Source organism: Marmota marmota, unplaced genomic scaffold (genome assembly GCF_001458135.2).
Source record: "Marmota marmota marmota unplaced genomic scaffold, marMar, whole genome shotgun sequence".
NCBI lineage: Eukaryota > Metazoa > Chordata > Mammalia > Rodentia > Sciuridae > Marmota > Marmota marmota.
Genome location: NW_025999853.1, coordinates 36,840,085 through 36,862,198, shown reverse-complemented (window position 1 = coordinate 36,862,198; position 22,114 = coordinate 36,840,085). Strand labels below are relative to the sequence as shown.

General features: G+C 35.9%; 1 protein-coding gene across 1 annotated transcript in view; it reads right to left on the bottom strand.

Annotated features, from left to right (window-relative positions):
* The window catches only part of Ptprr (protein tyrosine phosphatase receptor type R), a 256,407-nt gene that overhangs the window by 103,223 nt on the left and 131,070 nt on the right, over window positions 1-22,114 (bottom strand). The window contains exons 3-4 of the mRNA XM_048808281.1: window positions 7,386-7,499; window positions 4,583-4,738 (exon numbers count right to left, since the gene is read on the bottom strand). Coding sequence (XP_048664238.1) covers window positions 4,583-4,738; window positions 7,386-7,499 — 270 coding nt within the window. The remainder of the gene's footprint in view (window positions 1-4,582; window positions 4,739-7,385; window positions 7,500-22,114) is intronic.

Here is a 22,114-nt window from a genome sequence, read left to right as displayed (position 1 = left end):
TAATTCTTTAACTCAACTGCTGGCTAATGCTCCAAGTTAGAAGGAAAATCACCCAACTCTTGAATTATAGTTCATATTTACATGTTGTATTTTTTTCTCTTTGTAAATATCCCATTAATGTATCAGGCAGCATATTAGCCTTTTATTTAAAGAACTTAACCTCCTCCTTTGGAATATAAGACCTGTGAAACTGGAATCATTTACAGTTGAATAACAACAAAATCCCTAAGTAATTTTTTTCAATATTAATGCAGAGCTTATTGTTTCAATAGATATTCAATTCATTTTCTAAAAACATTTGTAAATAGAGATTAAATAATGAGTTTGATTTTATTTCCCCAGAATTTGACCTATTAGTCAAGTGAAGGTCTAGTTTTATCTTTATGAACATCTTACAATAAAATAACACTTAAGAGTCTACAATGCTCTAGGTGTCACATAAAAATATGTAAAAGAAATAATGTCTTTTTAAGAAATTTAGACTGGAAACAAAATCAGATGAACAAACAAAAGTAATTCTCAATTTGGTAATTTTGTTTCCCAAGTGTCATTGCCAATTTAAAAAAATAAAGTATATAAAGAAACAGCAGCAACAACAAAAACATCTTTCATGAATGTTATTAATGTAAATTTAGGAAATAGATGCTTTGCAACATCATTCATGACATTCTGTGATCAATGTAAAGGGTGAAAAGTCAAAAGACCAAGGTTCTTTTTATTTTGTTAATGAACATGTTACCATAGCCTGCTGTGTTTTGGAGATTAAAATGTGAAAAAATGGGTTGAGACATAAGCGGTTATAACACATTAACCATAAGAAGATGGATAAAGATGTGGGGAAGCTCAGAGAATACTATAGCCGGCTTTAAACAAGTATCCACAAATGTGTTTGCAACACTCTAAGCTCTCTCTGTAGCTCTGTAAATAGCTTCCCTAGGCACATGCTCACGGCTGACTGGTTTGTCCTGGGCTTCAGGTCAAAGGGGGATGCCTGGCTTCTTCTAGGAGTGCCTGAAAAAAAGGTTCAGATGACCCATCTCTCCGTGATGACATGATTCTGATAGCATACTGGCTGACCTCCTATAGATTAAAGATTTCCTGGATTTTTAGATTCTAATAATTTTATGAGAAAATGCCACATTTTGATGGCCAAATATGCTTTCATTCTTCAAGTCCAGGATAGGCCTTCTGACCTATAGTGGACTAACAGCTCTGTGAGAGCTGGTAAGGTAGGCTCTTCATCTGCACTGAGCTGGGCTGTGTTGGAGGACCCTAAGTATTTGAATTTCAACTTGTTGTTTTTATATAGTAATTTCCCCTTGGTGAGCAAATGTGGATGACTTAACAGAATGCTATATTCCTAAAGCCTTCAGAATGGCATTTAGATTTAGAATAAAGAAACAGGGAGGGGATTTATATTATTCTTTAAAAGTTTATATGAAACAGAATTAATTCATTCAACGACATTTTTTAAATTTTAAAGAGGAATTATCCTAGGCAACGTGTGCTAGTAAGGCTGCGAAGGGCCTAAGTTGTGAGAACGGGGTTGGTTGATTACACAAAGTTGATTACACTTCAGATTCAGATGTACATAGGGCTGGGGAGGAGATTAATCAATCTCCTGTTAACCCTCTTTTCTGGCCTCTGGGGAGCACAAGGTGGAGTCCTCTTCAAAGTTCCCATGGCATGGGCATAGTGCTGTATTCTGTTTCTCTGTACCTTACTTGCTCTTCAAGAACATAAAGTCATTGAGAGAAATAATTATATTATATTATTTATTTATTTGCTTGCTTGTCTGTTCATCTGTTTTTCTGACTTTGGATACAACCTAGCATGCCATGTGGCTATTTGTTGATTCAGGTTTTCACTGTGTGCCCTTTGAACGCCAGGCACTAAATGCTGGCTCTAAAATAAAGCTACAAGACATGTCACGTGCTCTCAGGGAACCCACCCCAGAGAGACAGACTTGAAGGCCAAGGGGTTTCTGTTCAAGGAGAACACAAGACAAGGAAGGCATGCCCAGGTCTGTGAGGGCACTAGGAAAGACTGTTCAAGAGACCGATCTTGCAGAATGAAAGGTCCATAGAAGAAGTCATGTACTAAACAGCACTGAAGGAGGAGAGCATGTGGGGGCTTGTGATGTTTGTATGCTTAGAGCTGCTGAAACTGAACTAGGAAAGGGTTCTCAACATTGATGGAGTCCTGCACATCTAGGACCACCTACTGTACTAAGAAATCCAGACTTCATTCTGAGGTACTTTGGAAGCCAAAGAAGAATCATGAAATTAGGACAGCAAGCCACATTACATTGACAAAGATGATTTTAGTGGCAAGAAAAAAACAAAACAAAACAAACATGAAGTCTCCACATGTGTCTTTGGAGAAGAGGGACAGAGACGGGGGATGAGACTAAATGCAGGAAGATCAATGGGGGTTGTTGTCACAGTCACCATTCAATGATGACATACAGTAGCCTTCCTATTTGTAGTTTCTTCAACTGCAAATCTGGTCAACCATGTATGGAAAAATCTTAGGGAAAAAAATTTTCACCTGTACTTAACACGTACAGATTTTTATTGTCATTATGCCCTAAACAATATAGTATGACAAGTATTTATATAGTACTTCTATTATGCTAGTGTTATTGTTTAGATGTGAGTTGTCTCCCAGAAGCTCACATGTGAGACAAGGCAAGAAGGGTCAGAGGAGAAATGATTGGGTTATAAGAGTGTTAACCCAATCAGTGAATTCATCCCCTGATAGGGATTAACTGAGTAGTAACTGAAGTAGTAGGGTGTGGCTGGAGGAAGTGGGAATTGGGCATGGCTTTGGGGTATATATTTTCTATCTGGAGAGTGAAGACTGTCTCTCTTCTGAGTATGATATGAGCTGCTTCCCTCCGCCACACTCTTCCACCATGATGTACTGCCTTACCTTGAGCCCAGAGGAATGGAGTCAGCCTTCTCTGGATTAAGACCTCTGAAACCCGGGTCCTTAAGTAAACTTTTCCTTCCCTAAAATTGTTCTGGTTGGATCCTTTAGTCACAGTGGCAAAAAAACCCTGACGAAAACTGCTAGGTATTATAAGTAATCTAGAAATGATTTAAAGTATATCGGAGAATATGTGTAGGCCGCATGCAAATACTATGCTATTTTATTTAAGAAATTTAAGCACCAATAGATTTTGGTATCCTTGGGGGTCCTGGAACCATTCCTCAAAGGATACCACAGGAGGGCTGCATGTTCCTGCTCTGCCAATCCATCCTGTATTCAAATTATTTTGTTTAGTGCCTATTCAATGTGAGGATTTTGACATATATCTAAAAATTTCAATCTGTATTTCAAGTTTGTAAGATAAGAACTATACTTATTTTGGCTCTGAAGAAACTGAGACTCAGAGTGACACTATGCAAAGGTTAAATGACCTGCCCAAGATCACACACATCTTAAGTGTCAGCCTTGGAATGCAAACTGTCTTGTACCAAAGGTTTTTATATCATAGTTGTTAATATTTGCTGAATGAGAAGCAGTATAATTTACTGGGAAGAAGAGTAGACTCTTTTTTTTTTCTTTTTTTTCTGTTTTTGGCACTAGGGATTGAACCCAGGGGCACCTAACCACTGAGCTACATCCATAGCTCTTTTTATTTCTTATTTTGAGACAGGGTCTTGCTAAGTTGCTTAGGGCTTCACTAAGTTTCTGAGGATGGCTTTGAACTTGCAATCTTCTTGCCTTAGCCTCCCAAGTCACTGGGATTACAGGTATGCGTCACTGTAGCTGGCATAGAATAGAAGAGATCAAGATACCTAGATCTTATGTGTTGCTTTTTACTTTGTTCTGTCACCTCAGGGGAATCACTTAATTTCTGTGGACCTTATTTTCTGTATCAGCAAAATGTTCATATGTTCCCTCCAGGTCAAGTTTTATGATTTTCTGAATCAAATTACATCCTATATACATCCAATAAACATCCTATGTTTAGGATGTCGATCATTCCAGTTTGTGGAGACTAAACATACTCAGAAGCAAGACGGAGGAGGTGGTAGGGGAAATTTTGAAAAGTGTTATATTTGGAAAATATAATAAAGCAAATATTGCCCGTGTTTATGTCTGGTTTCCTCAGCAAAGGAAAAGACACATTCCAACTTAATTCTAAAGTAATCATTTTTCCCCAATGAAGGCCATGTGGACAGGTGTATCTGTTGAGAAGGAAAGACAAATAGTGGTTTTTTATCTGTTTGGTTTCTTGGGGGTTTTTGTTTGTTTTGACATCAGTTTCAAGTAATGTAACTGGTCTTCCTTCTAGACTAAATTTACTGGTTAAGTTGAAATAAGTTACAAGGCCATAAAATTTCTGAAGAAAGTGTCAAAAAGTGGAACTTTGATATGAAAATGAATTTCTTTAAGGAACAAACATCAGTAGTTTGAAGAGCAGAGAATTCTGACCGTTTGGGAGATTTTTTTTTTTCAAGTCAAATAACACACCATAAACAGCTTTCATCTCAAAGCCTCGTGGGGTTGGATTACGATATCATGCTAAGTGTGCAAATTTTTAAATAAAATATTCCATGCAATGCCATACCTCAGGGGAGACTTCTGTGATTCCAAATTGGGATAAGCTTTGATGTAAAACATTGATGTTAAGTGAACGCAACACTTCCTCGGATGGCAGAGCGTCAGAAATTCCTGCTTTTCGGTTTATGGGAGACACAAATAGTTCAACACTGTTCTTCTTTTCCTAGTAAAAGCAGATTATTTGTAGGTGTTATAGACATTTTAAGCAATGTTGTATAATATTTTCCTTTGGAAACATTACAGAAAATCAGAACCCTGGAATCCTTAAAGTCATCCTGGAGTTCACATTGGTCTGTTATTCTCTGATGGAGTTAATATTATCAGTCTGACATCTAAACTCTTTAAATGGCCTCCTTCTAGTTAAGTGGCTCTCCAAAATTTGGAATTTTGTATTTCATTAGATATTGGTTTATTTTCCATTTCATATTTTTTAGTTTTGGAATATTTTGTTCAGATGCTCCCTGAGTAGTTATGTTTAAAGAAGTGTTTTAAAATCAAGTGAATTAAATAGAAGTAGATGTAATAGCATTAGTGGACACCACCACTATTCTCTGTGTTTTCCTCGTGACTTTGTGAAGGTAAAGGCTGCACTAGCCAAGGCTAATGTTGCTAATTGAAGTCCCTTCCTTGACTCGGTTCACCTCAGACATGTCACATTTTAAAAATCAACCCTTTCGAAGAAATGCATATATGCATTGGTATGATACTTTTCCTATTAATATTACCTCACTAGCCAAAAACGGAGACAGATTTCTTACCATAAATGGACAATATGCCACATACACTAAAAACAAACACCAGACAAAAAATACCATTGACATGAAAACATTCTCTTTTACAACTTAAACAATTCAATTATAAAAGGAAATTATTGTTAGTCTTTTCTTTTTGTCACATAGAGTTCTCTTTTGCTAGAAAATTTTCTTTGCATGCAATTTATCAGAAATTCACCCATGTATAAAATGAAGAATTGATGTACTACTAGCAATCCAGAAAAAGATTCTGTGTTAGTAGGAACAACAGACAATGACAATCAATATTTACACTGACATGAAATATGCTTATGATAATTTATTAAATAGCTTATAACCTAATAACAATAGAAGGATAGAACATTTGTTTTATGCGTGGCATGCTCCTGTGTTATTTCATTAAAATAGTCACAGGAGATGGACATTATGGTTATCTCCATCTCACAAACATAAGTGGTTTGTCCATGGTCACCCGTCTGGGACTGCCATGCTAGCTAGTAATGGAGTGTGGTTCTTCTTGTCTGTCTCCAAAGCACATGTTCTTCATCACCCTGCTCTGCTGCTTCAGGTATTATAACTCTGCTCACTATAATAACTACTTTTAACAGTGCTACCAACAGTTTCCAAGGATAGATATATCCTTCTCCAGGTGTGGCAAATCCTCTTTCATCTCTGCAAACAACTATTATGTTCATTTAGTCTTTACGCATAAAAGTATGTCTTAATTACATATGTGTGTGCATGTGTGTGTCTATGTGTGTGTGTATATAAAAAATCTAGATCTAGATCCAAGATTTCTGTACTACCTAAATCTTCTCACTTGAGCAAGATATGCTCTGGACATCATAACCTACTTTATTCTTAAAGGATATTAGAAAATGCTGTTTGTCCTCTTCTGTGAAACTGAAATGAAACTTTATCTTTTAAAAAAACCTTATTTAGTCTCAGAAAATGGTTAGCTCACAGAAGAAAGCATTTTCTGGGGAATGAAACAACTCATCCTCCACATGCTGAAAAATGAAAAGAAACATAACTCTAAATCAAACCAAAAAGCAATTTCTATCCATAGTTAGGAACACAGGTGTGGAGACAGTGGAAGGCTGAGCTCAAGCAGGCACATGACAATTAAAGGCAGGGAGATTCTTTATAGTCTTTGCTTGGACTTCCTATGCAGTGGAAATTAAAAACAATTTTAAAACGATTCAAAAATTCTAAAGTCCCTTTTCACATGAACCTTAGGGATTAGATTTTACAAAGAAAAAAAAATCATCTGATCTGAATTTGACCTCCTCCCCTTTTTTTTCCCCTTTGCTCACATCCACCTCCAAGTGTAGATGGGAACATGTAGTTAGATGATATTTAACATCCAGGTTCCCAAGCACTAAGGAAGGAGACAAAAGAATGGATATGGATGATTGACAGTTAGGTCTAACGTGGGGTATATGCAGAGCATTTCTTGGGTTTACCTGATCCCCACTTCAGATGCCCATCCAATTTTTCTCTTGGCTTTTCTGAACTATCAATGCTTACATTCCATCTGGGCTGCTGTCTGCAAGGACTAGTTCTTCTTTATTCGAAGTCCTCTGCCTTGTGTATTCTTTATCCATCATTTTCTATTGATATGCTAGAAGGGGTTTTCGTTGATACTCTCTGGAAATAGTGCTTTACCTGATACAGAGCTCCAAAGGGGAATATTTGAGGAGTAGTGTCAAGTTAGTAAGGTGAGTTTTGGGAACCCCTTGTTCATATTTACCAGGGTATCCAGTCTTGAACTATGACAGGGTTGACAAACTTTTCCTGAAAAGGGCCAGACGGTAAATAGTTTAGGCTTCATGGGCCAAACACTTGAGTTGCAATTATTCTTATCTAATGCTGTACGTATGAAAGCAGCCAAGGTGAATGAGTGGAGGTGACTTGCTCCACTCAGTCAATGAAACATTGTTATAAAAATAGGTAGTTTGCAGGAATTGGCTTATGAGCTATTAGAACTACACCATGAGTACTTAGATGACATAAGAAACAGCTTGAATTCTGGGAACATGGGTGTAGGTATCTTACAATGAGGCGGTTGATGTGCACTTGCTGGGGTAGGAGTCCTAAAGCTGCAGCCACTCCTTGGCGGAATATCCGAAGCAGGGTTATGTTCAGCTTATTCACATCCATTTGCAGTGTCTGGAAAAGAAAAACAGAAAAAAAAGAAATTTTCAAATTTTAGTAAGTTTCTGGTTTAAGACAGTTGGTTCCTGACTGATGACTGACCACAAAAATTTCTGTGACTGTTAAGTTCACACTCCAGGTGCTTTATTGAATTTTCATGGAAGTATAGCTGTATGGATATTTTATGTGAATTTTAATTATGGGATAACACAATTTGTCTAATTATTTTCAAAAAACACAAATAAATGGACAATTCATAAAGAATTTCATGGCAACATGCCGTGGGTTTATTTTGCTTTTGTTCAAGTCCAGATGGAATCTGCGGCCAAATATATTTCAGCTATCCAAGCTGAAGGACGTATTTATTTTGTGATCACAATTACAGAGACAAAGATGCTGTGTAAGTTCTATAAAGACTGAGTTGGCAGTTTCTCTATATAGTGATCTGCTGCTGGTGCAAGGCAAATAAATGAAGTGCAATAATGATTTGCAAACTCTTGTAAAGTCCAGGATACTGATGATTTGGTCCAAGGTAAATGATTTATATTCAATGTTTGAGCAAACAATTTTCAGATTTGCTTTGGAAAAATGTCAAAATGTTAAAAAGTTCCTAAAATACAAATCAACTTGTGATATTAGTTAATATAGCCTTAATTTAAGTCTTGAGTACTATTACTATAGTTAAATCATGATCTGGTTCACTATGTATTTTCAAGAATGCATTTTAGTAATTTGAGATAGATACTTTCCAGGTAGGCAAACCAAATCTTTATGCATTTCATGTGTCCTTAGAATGCTTAATTCACTGATTTGGCCATAATAGATTCTCAATAGCTATTGGGTGCTGCAATATCACATCTTCTATAAAATGGGGCACACTTCTAAGGACACACTTCTCTGATAAAGAGACTGGCTTACAAGTGCAACCTATTTTGGAGTAGGAATTCTTAAACTGAGCCTTCTCTCAAGGAAAATGATACTGCTTTAAGAATTTGTAGTCTTGTTAGGAAATAATATATCTTCTATACATAAAGTTAGTACAAAACAAGTGACTGGAAACTAGACCAAATGCCCAATGCCACAGGAACCTCAGGCAGTTTGGGAAGGTAAAATAGAATGGTTCTGGGTCAAGATGGAAGGCTTAGCTAAATATCCAGACTACATTTCCTCCTGAGGATCTTTTAATGATTTCATAGGGGCAGGGACCCTGAGGCTTGGTCACATTAGGGAGCCGAAACTGGACTCCTTGCAAAGAATTGGGCAGAATCATTGAAAAACCATTTCTAATAGCCCAAGAGGCAACAACTTGCTTCTAGGGAAGGGAAAAGGAAAACTGGAAGCAACATTTTAAAAATATATTTATTTTTATTATATTTCAAGTAAAACAACAGAAATTTATTGTCTCAGAGTTCTAGAGACTAGAAGTCTGAATCAAGGTTTGTTCCCTCTTTAATCTGTAGGCGAGAAGCTTCCCTTGGGTCTTCTAGCCTCTATTATTGGCCAGCAGTTTTTGGTATTGTGTGACTTGAACATGCACCCCTCCAGTCTCTGCCATTGTCATCACATGGCCGTCTTCTCCCTGTGTGTCTACATAATGTCTTCTGAGTGCTTGTGCTTATATTTTCCCTTTTAATAAGGCCACCAGTCATACTGGATTAGGAGCCTAACCTATTCCAGTATACCCCATTTAAACTAATTATGCCTGAAAACACTATTTGCAAATGAAGTCCCATCGTCAGGTATTGAGGAGTTAGAAATTCAACATACGGATTTTGAGGGGACACAAATTAACTCCAAACGAGGAAAATGTTAGAAATCTGAGCAAAGACATTGTTAACATACAGACAGAGAATTGACCAAAAACTTAAATAACTTTACATGTTTTCCTTCAAGCTTTGAGTTAATACATATTGGAGGTTCACATGAGTCCTTTGGTCCGAAGCCAGGTAGGTGTGATAGAAGTATAACTCCGTTTCAAATCTGGGTTCAGGTATGGAGCTTATTGTGGGTAAAGGCAGTGAAAGTGCATAGGTGAACCCAAGCGAGAGCTAGAATAACTTACTCACAAGCTGGAAGGGACCCTCTGTTCTGGGTTCACTTCACTACATGCACATCAGTTTCTACTGGACTTGGGCAAGGTGATTTCTGTCTCAATGTGATCCTCTTCTGGAGAGCAATAGTGTTTTTCTTTTTTAAACAACTATTTCTTCCTCCTCCTCCTCCTCCTCCTCCTCCTCTTCTAATGGACACAATACCTTTTTTGTTTGTTTGTTTATTTTTTATGTGGTGCTGAAGATCAAACCCAGGGCCTCACACATATGAGGCAAGGACTCTACTGCTGAGCTACAATCCTGGCCCCAGAGAGTAATATTTTTTTTATTAAATAAAAACCATCTAATGGTACACAAATGGTTGCTCTATTATTCTTTCCACTTTTCTATAGCCTAAAATGTTTCCAACATATAACATCATAATTAATGCAGAAAGCAAAACTTGAGCTAAACCTTGAAGGACCAGTAGGATTTGAAAAGGCGATAATGAGGAAAAACAGTGTTATACTTTTAAGCATGATTTATATATCTACCTGGGAAACCCAGGTTAGTCAGCTGGTGGCTTTGAGAATCAGAGACTTCCTTTCCTCAAGCAACTGCTTTCTATTCTGCCAGGCTGTGGAAGCTGTCAGAGACTGTCTATTCCCTTTCCTTTGCAAGATCAAAGAAAGGTTCATCAAATGGATTTCCTAAAACATTGGGGATTGCCACTTAACTTCTGGCTTACCACCGGTGTTTTTCAGGCAGGGTGAGTAGGCAGGCAGTGCCCTAGATCCCCAGGGGCAGGATTTGTAGCCAACAGTCTGCGCTGGGAACTGAGAGTCAAGGAGGTTGTGTGTACACTTGAGAACTCAATTCCCAGGGCCATGATTAACTGAGGCTTGTAACTGTGGAAACAGTATTAAAGTCTCAGACTGTAAAGGTAAATGGGAAGTGAAATAGGAACTCAAGATTAAAAATCAGTCAAAAAAGTAAAAGCTTGCAAGAAGGTAAAAGCTGTGCAGTTGAGACAGAAATTTAGACTATGCAACTAAAGTGGAGTTGAAGTAATTAGTTGAAATTGAAATCATCTGGCTTGTTGCATAAAAACATTTGAATAATTTGCCTCAGTTCTCTGCTTGCCTGTAGCTGGATTGATTCTATGGTGAATGCATGAATTTCTGAGTATTCTACCATAAAATAGTAATGCTAAAATATAGCACATACAGATACATGTGTATTTGAGGGTCTAATATGTACAAAAGTGCAATTTAGGATAAAGAAAGGATTCTGGAAAAAATGAGAGTGTTATTTCACATAAGATTACATGGAATTAATGAATATATGCTATCCACTTCCCCAAAGATGCTGGAAATGTACAACACCTCCTCACCTATTATATGAAATCACAACAATGATAGAATACAAATTCCCAAGGAAATAATAAGGTCACAGCTTTCAAGTTACCAAACAACAGTGCAAGATATATTTTAGTCTGAATTCTAGACCCATTGGATCATTTCTATCCTTTAAACACAAATGATTTAGGATTTTAATTTCAAAGAAATGAAAATGTTCTTTCTAAATGCAAATGCTAAGCCACTTTACAGTCGCAAATAATGCAAATGGAGTTACAAACACTTAGAGTTATAGTTTGCATCTGGAATGTTCCCCAAAGGCCCATGTGCTGAAGGCTTGGTCTCAGCCATGGCACCATGGGGAGGTAGTAAAACCTTAAAGAAGCAGGGCCTAGTAGAAGCAAGTTAGGTCATGGGGGCACATGGAAGGGATTTTGGAATGCTGTCCCCAGCCCCTTTGTGTCTCTTTTTTGCCTCCTGGCTACCATGTGGTAAGCAGTTTCTTCTGCCACATGCTCCTGCCATGATGTGCTGCCTTGCCACATGCTCAAAATCACTAGACCAACTGACCATGGACAGAAACCTCCAAAACATGCACCAAGATAAGACTTCACTCTCTACTAGTTGAAAATTGAGTAAGAGAAAGCTGATGAACAGATCATACATGGACAACTGAGTGCTTTTACTGATATCGTATATATATATATATATAAACATACAAATAAACATAATAAAAATTCAAGGTTTCAAACTCAATCTCTATATAAATTTATTGGGTCTCTGCTTTGTTAAGGGGTTTTTGAGTCATTTCCCGTACTACTGTACTCCCTCTTAATGGAAAGAGCACTTTGTATCAAGACTTTCTTCCTTTGGTTACTAGACTGTTCATTAAATAGTTAAAGCCATGTGCATCAGATATAAATCAGGCTGACAGGGATGATTAGAATATAGCACTTGGATTAGGCAGCAGAATTATGTTTGAACTGTAGGTGATTGGTTTTTAGCCTTTTATTTTTAAAGGGTGATTGAATTATTTTTGCCTGGGAGGGGGTAGTTTGTCCCCTCCTGATGTTATTAGGCAGCATAGTCTGTCACTTAGTGACACCCAGTAAGAGTCAGGATCATATCCAGTGACCCAGTTAGGGGGAGGAAGGCCAAATGGCCATCTCTTTCCCTTTTGAGATGTCCTCAAAGCCCCTAACAGAAGTGCTGTCTCAATTCCCAAGAGTGACAAAAGGACCCAGCTTTCCTAGCCACCAAAACCTGTCAGGCAGAACCCACCCACTTCTTTCTAACTTTAATGTACCTTCTCTGTTACCTGGAATCTCTTCACTCTTGGCCAATTCGAACTTGCCCTTTATGGTTAGCAGCTGGATTGGCAAGTGATTTCCAGAAGTAAAATCAAAGATTTCTCTATTTATGCCTCTGAACTGAGTAGAAACCCCCTCACCTGTCACAGGGCCCCCTTATAACTTGGCATTTGTTGTCTGTTACTATGTACATACTACATACTACTACTATGTACATACTAGTGAATTTTATTTCATGTTTCAGAGTCTTATGCCTGCTTCTCTCTATCTGAATGTTCTATTTACATGTCAAACTCATTGTTACTCAAACTGAACTACTTTTTCCTCTTTCTTCCTGTCCATAACCAAATTGCTTGTTTTTTCTACTTTTATATAATGAGACAAAGTACCACATTTGGGAGTTATCTTGACTCCTTTGTCCTTATTCTTCATTCCACCATTATGGCATCCAATTCATAATCAAGTTCTGTCTATTCCACTTTTTCAATATCTCTTTGAGTGGTGAACCCATCTTCTCTTTATCTATATTTCCATTATCTTACTTCAGACACCCTGACCCCAAGCCCATCATGTCCATTGGACTATTTGAGTAGAGTCATGAAGAGTTGCCTGCCGTTCTCCCCTGGTCTCTAATTCAGTCTTCCCATGGATACCATACTTATCTGTGCAAAATGCTAACCCAATCAAATTTTATTATGTTCAAAATACTTTCAGAAGATCTTGTTTTCCTATGAATAGTCTTAACTTTTTTGGTTCTAAAAAATTGCCCTGTCCTTCTAGTCTCCTTCCACACTTCTTTACAACACATAGTATTCCAGCCACACCTAAAGTTCATTAAAAGCCACACCCTTTCCACATTGTGTCAGTGTGTGTGTGGCTCCCGGGCAGGGCACTCTTCCTTCCTGTAGACCCCACTCAAAGACCAATCTGTCAGTCTTCCCTGACCTCTCTTCTCTCTTCCTTTGCTTGTATTGTTCAGTTTTCCAATAGTACCATGTTGGACTTCAGCTATTTTGCTTATTTACATTTTTATAATAAAAATGTCCTTATAAAAAAAATTTAAAGGTTCAGAAAGATATACGGTAAAAAGTGAAAATATGCTTTCTGTTCCTAACCATTCACCTAAATCCCCAGAAACAACATTGCTAAACATTTTTGTGTCTCCTTCCAAATATTTTTATGTGTATATTATATAAAAATAAAATGTGTATATTATACATCATATCTATTACTACGAAATAAAAATTGGATTAAATCACACATATTGTTCCACAAGTTGTTTTTCTATTTATTATATCTGGGATGTATTTCTATATTTAAAACATATGCCATCATGAAATATGTTTTGATTTTAATCTAATAATTTGTTATTTTTAACAGATTATTTACTTTTATTATTTTAACAGATCTAGCTGTGCTTCATTACTTAAGTTATTACCTTTGTTTATTTTTTATTTACTTAGTTTTTTATGTTTTGATATATGTTGTAATATGTTTTGCTTTTGTTTTTCTGTTTTCTACTATACTGTCTATAATTAATAACATTAAAAATGCATGATAATATATTTAAACCTTTATTTCTTAATTTATGGAATTTAGAAAGTGTTTATTAACTTCTGCTATGAAAAATGAGAAAATATACACCTCTTCCCACCAATTCTTGTGATGATCTCCCAGTTTTTGGAAGAGTATTACTTGTATATTGTTATGTTTTCTGATATTTACATTATATTCTGTGCAATGAAGACTATTCATAGTTCTGAATAATTAATATAAGTGAAAATAAAGTGACATTTTTCATTCTCAGGAAGAATGAGGGTGCCTTCTCTACTCTATCTCTATTCTGTTTACTAGCTGGATGAGTCCAGCATGACCTTAAAACTGCATTGAAAACTGTGGAGCCACCAAAGGAAGACATCTGAGCCACATATCAGTGCATCAAGCAGAGACACCGTCCAACAACACTCATTAAAAAGTGATCTGAGTTAAAAAGACATTCTTATTGTATTAAACCACGATAGGATAGGGGGTTGTGTTAGCATTACCCTGATGAATATACAGTTGCTTCTCAGAATTCATGGGTGATTTGTTCCAAGACTCTCCAAGGACACACTATCTGCAGATGTTCAAGGTCCTTATATATAATAGGCTAATATATGCATATAACCTACATAATTTACTGGCTTTATTTTGGGGTATACTAGGGATTTAACCTAGGGGAACTTTACCACTGAGCTACATCCCCAGTCCTTTTTATTTTTTTTTATTTGAGACAGGGTCTTGTTAAGTTGCTGAAGTTCTCACTAAGTCCCCCACCTGGCCTTGAACTTACGATCCTTCTACCTCAGCTTCCAGAGTTTATTGGACTATTGATGTGTGCCACCATGCACTTTAAATCATCTCTTGATTACTTATAATGTCTAATACTATGTAAATGCTATCTATGATAATAGTTGATATACTATATTGCTTAGAAAATAATGGACAAGAAAAAGGTCTATATATGGGCTGGGATTGTGGCTCAGCGGTAGAGCGCTCGCCTAGCACGGGCGGGACCCGGGTTCAATTTTCAGCACCACATAAAAATAAAAAGGCATTGTGTTGTGTCCATCTACAAAAAAGATTTTCTCTCTCTCTCTCTCTCTCTCTCTCTCTCTCTCTCTCTCTTTAAAAAATAAAGTCTATACATATTCAGTACAGACACATGTATTTTTCAAATATTTTCCATACAGAGGTGGTTGAATGGGAGGATGTGGGAACTTCAGATATGATAGGCTGCTTATATTCTGTAAGTATAATCTCTGCAGTTCTATAGTATTAGTAATATTTAAACAAATTAAGTGCTTGTGATCAGTCTTTCCTCTTCTTCTTTCTTTTCCAGAAGGATGTCTCCATTCTTGAATTTTTTTATTTTGACATCTATCTTATTTAGCTTGATTTCATTATCTACTACTTTCAAGTAAGCTCATGAGTGCTATATTTCCAGAAGCACTGTATGTTTGAGATTGTATTTATGGTGCTTTTAACAATAAATAACAGCTTGGCTGGATATTAAATTCTTGATTCAATTTTTATTTTTATTTTTTTTGCTTTTGAACTCTGCTGCTGTTATCCCAATGCCTTCTGGTTTTGAAAGTTGCTGTGAGAAATATTCTGGCCTGAGGCTAGCCTGTCTGGTAGATAACTCGCTTTTTCTGCCTGTAATCTCACAGAAGTCTTTATCTTTAAAGTTAAAAAAGTCACCATGATATTTCCTTGGGTAGACAGTTTTTGTACTGTGGGGTATGCTGTTGATTGATTCTAGATTCTATTTCAGAAATTTTTTTATTACACATTTGAATGATTTTTCTTCTAAATATTTTCATCTCATCATGGGCACAATATATATATGCAATTATATATTCCTTGTCTTTCTCTTTAACCACATTATTTTATGTACTTTTCTCTAGCTACTTGGATGTCTTTATTCAGTTGAAATTTTTCTAGACTTGTTATCTGTATCTTGATATGCTACATTTTCAATAGAATCTATTCCACTTCTTTAATTTCTAATGTGGTTTCAATTTTTCTGATGTGTTATTATGATCACTCTCTTGCTTTATCTTCTGAGTTCTGCCAGCTTACTCTTTATGACTGCCCTCAACAGGTGGCCTACTCTCCCGAACACAGCTTCTCAAGAGCAGAGTCCTGGACTCTACACAATATATGCAATCTTAGTTGTTTTAAGCAGGAAGTGATACAAAATTTTTAAAGTTTTTGGTCTTTTGTACCTGTTTTAAAATATTTATTTCAAAGAGTTCAGCTTCTTTTCCCTCTGAAAATCCTCATATAACTTTGTATCATACCTAAAGTAAAATTGAATTCTGTGGGCCTACACTTTATCTGACTCCTATTCTCTCTGAATCTCATTTCCTTCAAATAACTCTTTTTTTCCCCCAATCCCTTCAAAATCTATGCTCATTTCTTCTTCACGATCTTCCTGCCATTCACCTGCTTCTTGCTAGGAGAGTTGTTCAACATTAGTGTTGGTGACTCTTTCTAGCCTTTCAATTGACGTTTTAATAGTCACTTCCTCAGAGAAGACTTCCCATTCCCAATTACATTGCCCTGATCTATTTTTCATATTACATTTAACACTAGTCTACAGTTTCTTGTTTACTTATTACTTATTATTTTATTCACTATTTCTCTTTTCTAAAATACAGCCTCCATTGATGTGGAAATTCATCAGTCTATTTCTCTGTTGTCTCTCAAAGACCTGGAATACAACTTGGCATGTAGTAGATACTTAATAAAATCTTTGTGAAATGAAGGACTACATGTATCATCATAATCAATGTTGTATATTTACTAAATGGAAGAATCTGAGTTACATGGCTGGATTAGAAATGGTTGCAAAAACCTGAGGGCTGTGTACTTGACAAGGTCACATTAAGGTGAGCCTTCCACCCATAATCCATAATCATCTAAAGAATATACTGGATTCATTTTCATAATTTACATTTGATTTATAATTTATGTAGTTCTGACTGGTATTTAATATAGTTCTGATACTTTGACTAGTATACCACTAAAGAGGGGATAAAAGTCAGAAGTTAATCTTATCAGCTCTTTGAGATCCACTCTTAATAAGTGAAATCAACATTAATTTTCTGAGTTGTGTGCTATTATATTGGTTGTAAATTAAACTTACACTTAACCAGTATTAACATCCATTTCTTGAATTTGAGAATTTAAAAATTTATCTAATTATAAAAAATTAAATATGCTTATGATAGAAGATTTAGAAAATACACTAAATTAGAAAAAAGAAAAAATATTATTTTTAATTGTATATCTCATTATCCTTAGATAAGGTTGTAATGTTTTTCATGTTAGTTTTTTTTCTGGTATGTAGGTCATATCACATAATACAATGATTATATGCATATGAATATATTATATATACTCATACATAATTCAAGTATTTATCTATTTTAATGTGATGTCATAACTATCAAATTTCTATAGCTTTTCTCTTCTCATGATTTTAGGAGGAAACACTTGGTGTTTTATTCTGTGTGGTGGCAGCTTAAATACAGTAATGTTGCTGGGTTTTTCCTCTTTTCAGCCTCCCAAGGGGAGAAGAAGCAGGCTGGGTTATTGATGCAATTGGAATACGATACTGGGGTGTATACAGCTCTATAATTTTCTTTTGGGGTCTGCTCGCCTGTAAAGATCAGACAATCTGGTCTTCTGTTTGCAGGTGCTGAAGTTGTAAAGCCTGTTTCTGCAGAAGAGGGTCATAGTTGACCAGTACTGCTTGTGACTGGTGTATAAATCTCCCTAAGAAGATGCAGTGATAGAAGAATACCATTGTCATGCTAAGTCACATCTCCAGGAACTCTACAAGCAAGAAAAGAGGCATTTTGACCTCCACAGGCCTGCTTCCTTTGTCTTTCTCAGGCAGGAGGAGAGAGAAGTTATTTCTTGTTCCACTCAAGCACAAACGCTTAGTACCATAAGCTCGTTGTTACTATAATTTTTCTCATTAGTTGGCCTTGGTTTCAACATGGGTATCTATTGAGGTGGAAAGATCAGAAGAGAATTAAGATATGTGGTTATGATGGAAGTCAGAAGCAGAGAATTTCCAAAAGAGGTTTATCATTGCAGTGGAATGCATTGGTTAAGAAAACTGTGGATCAAGAAAAGGCTACTGGATTTGTTGATGAGGAAGTAAAGAGTAACCTTGGAATAGTGATCCTCAAAATGTGGTTCATGGTCCACTGGGGGAGGCTAAGTGATCCTCACTGGAACTCAGGTGAAAGTACAAGTTCATCATGTTGCAATACAGGTACATTATGTACAATTGTAGACTTTCTTTTATACCCAAGGGAGGTTCATTTAATGAGTTTTAAAGGGTTAATGCAATTTGATATTAATAAACTAAAATTAGCATTTGTTAGTTTATATTGACACTTCTAAGAGGTTCTAGGGAGTGTAGTAAATGAAGAAATAGGCAGATCATCAAGACCAAGTTTTGCTCAGAACAAAAAGACAAAAATAGGACTGTAAACAGGGAGAAAGTCTTTTTTTTTTTCTCAGTCTTAAATACTTTCACCTTTATATACTAAAGCAACAGTATCTTAGGTGACTTCATCTTTCCTCCTAAGACCCCTATACTAGTGATGAGCTACCCTTTAACACATTAAATAACAATACTAGAGTTTTGGTGTGATTAATATTTTGAAAACAATTGCAATACCAAGTTAATGACTTTTGCATACATTTGCTCTGTTGCAGTTTCAGGCTGCAAAATCAATTAATTAGCAAATTAATTAAAAATTCATGAAGAAATTAAACAAATATTGGATTTGACTGAGAAATTATATATAAACTTCAAATAAAGGGTAAGACCTTGTCACAAGAACAATATTCAAGACCTTTTTGAATTTTGTGCTTGCATATTTAAAAACTTTTGACTATTCTGTTTTTTAAATTGTTAGGGAGACAGGACAAATTAACAATTTTTGTTTGTATGTTTGGAAGTTGCAGTTAGGTGAGCAAATACCAAATAAGAAACTTTGCTACACCATCAAATAATAGTTAATAATGGGTTAGTCAGAGAGATTTGGGTTCAAACTTGGGGTCTGTGTTCTTGGTCCAATTATTAACTCTCTCTGAACCTCAGTTTCTTCATCTATCCAATGTTGATGATAACTACATTGCTAGTTATGACAACTACATAAACCATTGGATATAAAACAGCTAGAATTGGCAGACAAAGCTGCTCAGTAAGCTTTGCTTAAAGATATGTCTTCAAGATATATTGATGTTGAAAATTTAATGATCTACTTCTTGGGGTATTCAGAGCAAGGAAACTGAAATAACAACTTTGTTGATTAAATGAAGGTCTTGAGTTTATTTACCAGAACAGTAAATAATATCAAGACATGAAGAAGTGGCCTGATTGGATTTGCAGTGTTTACATTTACTGATTTTTACATCTGTCAAGGAGCTTTAGCCAAAAGTCAGTCAGGAAGCCTACAATAGAGGAAAATGCAATGGTCAAGATAGTTTAGTTTTGCTAAAGTAGTATAATCTGGTTTTGGAGAGAATCTATATTTAAGGTTGAAGGTCAGAATGGCATGCTTTAAGAAGATTCTTTGATTTTGGAGTTTCTGCTTCCCTTCATTTTCTATCCTGCCCCTTTAAACCAAGGCTGTTGTGAGCACTCACTATAAATTCCAAATTCAGGGAAGATTCTTTGTAATGTTGCATTAAATTTATAATCATCTTCCCTTTTCTTTCTTCTAATGCTACAAATTAAATATCAATAATAATAACAGAGCCAACCTTGGTAATTTAGGTTAGAATCCCTTAGCTTATTCATTTTAAAAGCCTTTTATAACCTAGTTTTATCTTCATTGCACTAGTGTCTCCTCTATTTTAATATTACCTCTTAATTAGTGTCCTCTTTTACATTCCCCAATACATTCTTGTAAAAAGAACTCCTTTGCCTTCAAAAACTCTTAAAATTTGTCCATTAAAAGAGGAGGTTTTATGTACAATGTGCTGAAAACTTTAAATTCAGTGTATTTTGGAGTAAGTCTCCTTCCTTATAATAAGCTATTTTAAAAAAATCATAAAACAGCAAAGGTCTCAACTTTCTTAAGTAAAAATTCACTGGAGGAGATAAAGCTTTCATAAATTATAAAATAATACTCTATGTACTTTTATGATATGATCATTCCTATACTGTGTGATTTTGCATTCACTTATATGTTTAAAAATATTTTTATAAAAGTTACAAACATATCTATGGGTGAAACGGAAGAAAATAGAGGTTTAATGCAAAGTTATTTAGAGGCAGGAGAAAAAAATCACGATTTAACCATGACTAGATATTATCCTGGGTACAGTAAACAAATATAATAGCAAGTTACTGGCTTTTAACAGAGTTTTCAAGTCTTGTTATTATATGTTCCAGTCAACAGAAATTTCCACCTTCAGCTCCACTGATTATGTTTCCTATTTTGTACTAAATGTTATTTTTTTCTCAGTTATTCCTATTCCTTGTGCTCTAGTTCAATCTATCCTAGGTGGCTCCCCCGCCCCACCCGCTTCCTTCCGCATTTCTCATGCTAGATGTAGAACAGAGCAGCCAACGTTTGAGTTGAAAATGGCTGGAATCAGGGCCACGCAGAAACCCCATGTGGACAAAAACCCAACTCAGGCCACTGCTGTTTGAAAAATGAGGTCAGACAAACTCAGGTTTCTCAGTCCAGCCTCATCAAGATGACAAAACTCTAATCCTCACTGTCATGACTGCCTGAATCATGGAGCTTTCCTGAAGGGACAGAGGAGACTTACTAAGATATCCAATAAGAATCAAGACTAACCTAAGCTCAAAGAGGCATTTAAGGTTGCTTGGAAATAGATGTCCAAGGGCAAAATCATAATCCCCATCCCCCTTCCCCTTACTCTGTGTCCTTGTCTAAACTGATATTGCCTCAAGCCATCAAATATATGTAAATACCACATATTTTTAAAAATAAAGTCATTACTGGCCATTGGTGCTTTATTCCAGATATGGGTAAAAGAAGGAGATGGTTACCTTTTAATTTTTATGTGCTTATATTCAATCAGCAGAAATATATTATTGCAGGACTTGCAAGGAATCACATGCAAAAACTGGAGCTGAAGGGGAGGGAGACCACACAGGTTCTGAAACATCAGTCTGATCACAAGGGTGGTTTGGAGTCTAACACTCCATGGAAAGATGTTATAAATTTACTTTCATTTTGAGTCCCTCCATGAAGGAGTTTATGTTTCACTTCAATGACTATAATAGGATTCTGTTTTCACTCTCCTGGTGAACTACACAATTCTCCAAGAAACATGGTAGAATGAAGTGAGGTTTATTGGCATGTGTTTTTGAGATGCAAATGAAAATGCTTTGATTTATCATCCTTTCAACTTTTATCCCTGTTAATCTTGATTTTTCTGTCACAGTGGGAATTAACAATTTTCTGCATAACTAAAAGTGAATAAAGACAGAGTGTGGAATATGCTTTAGTCTTTGTTCTCATGGTGCTTTCATCGGCAGAAGGATATGGCAAAATAATAATAAGCATATAATTTCCCACAATGTGTTATTTTAGTGATTGGCACCTCCAGAGCCATCTCATTTCTGGAAAAGCAAGACTCTGAGAGATGTTGTCTGCAACATAACTTTAATGCACAGCCTACTGTGCCAGCTTCATCCTGTTATTACCTCTCTGTCTTCACAGTGAGACTCTTTCTCCTTGCAGCATGATTGGGGTCTGGCATTGATTAGGATTGCTCCATCTCTGATCTAATTATTAAGTAGTCTAATAGAAGAAGCACATGCATTGATCAGAAAAACAAAGGAGACTATATATAGCTTATTCTTCCTTGTTATAGTTAAATATAGAAATGACTAATTTCATACCATACAGTCCAGCGTCAATTATCAACATAGTAATTCACGGTAGCAATTTTGGAGAGTAAATTCAAGACTGTGGAAAGCTGCAGGGGAAGATGGTTGGGCATACAAAAATAAGAGGCTGCATCTTTAAAGCCTTAATTTCTATGAGACCTTTAATGTGAGTCCTCTTCATATTGAGAGGTGTAGATACACTGGCATTAAAAGAAAATCAGTAAATTTTTTTTTCTCATTAGTCCAAAATCTTTTTGTTAAACCCCAAATCTTACTTTGAAATATTTGCTAAGCCTTCATTTAATATTATTACCTGCTCATATCTCACACCAGAGATGCACTCAAAAGACTAAAACAAAACTTGGCAGCCCTATGTTTTGTGGGAAATAGAGCTTGACTCCTTGAATCTAATGATTTATTTGGGCCATCTTGACGACTGCTTTCTGCATTATTGAATCAGACAGGAAATTAATCCAATTTTATTATTAAG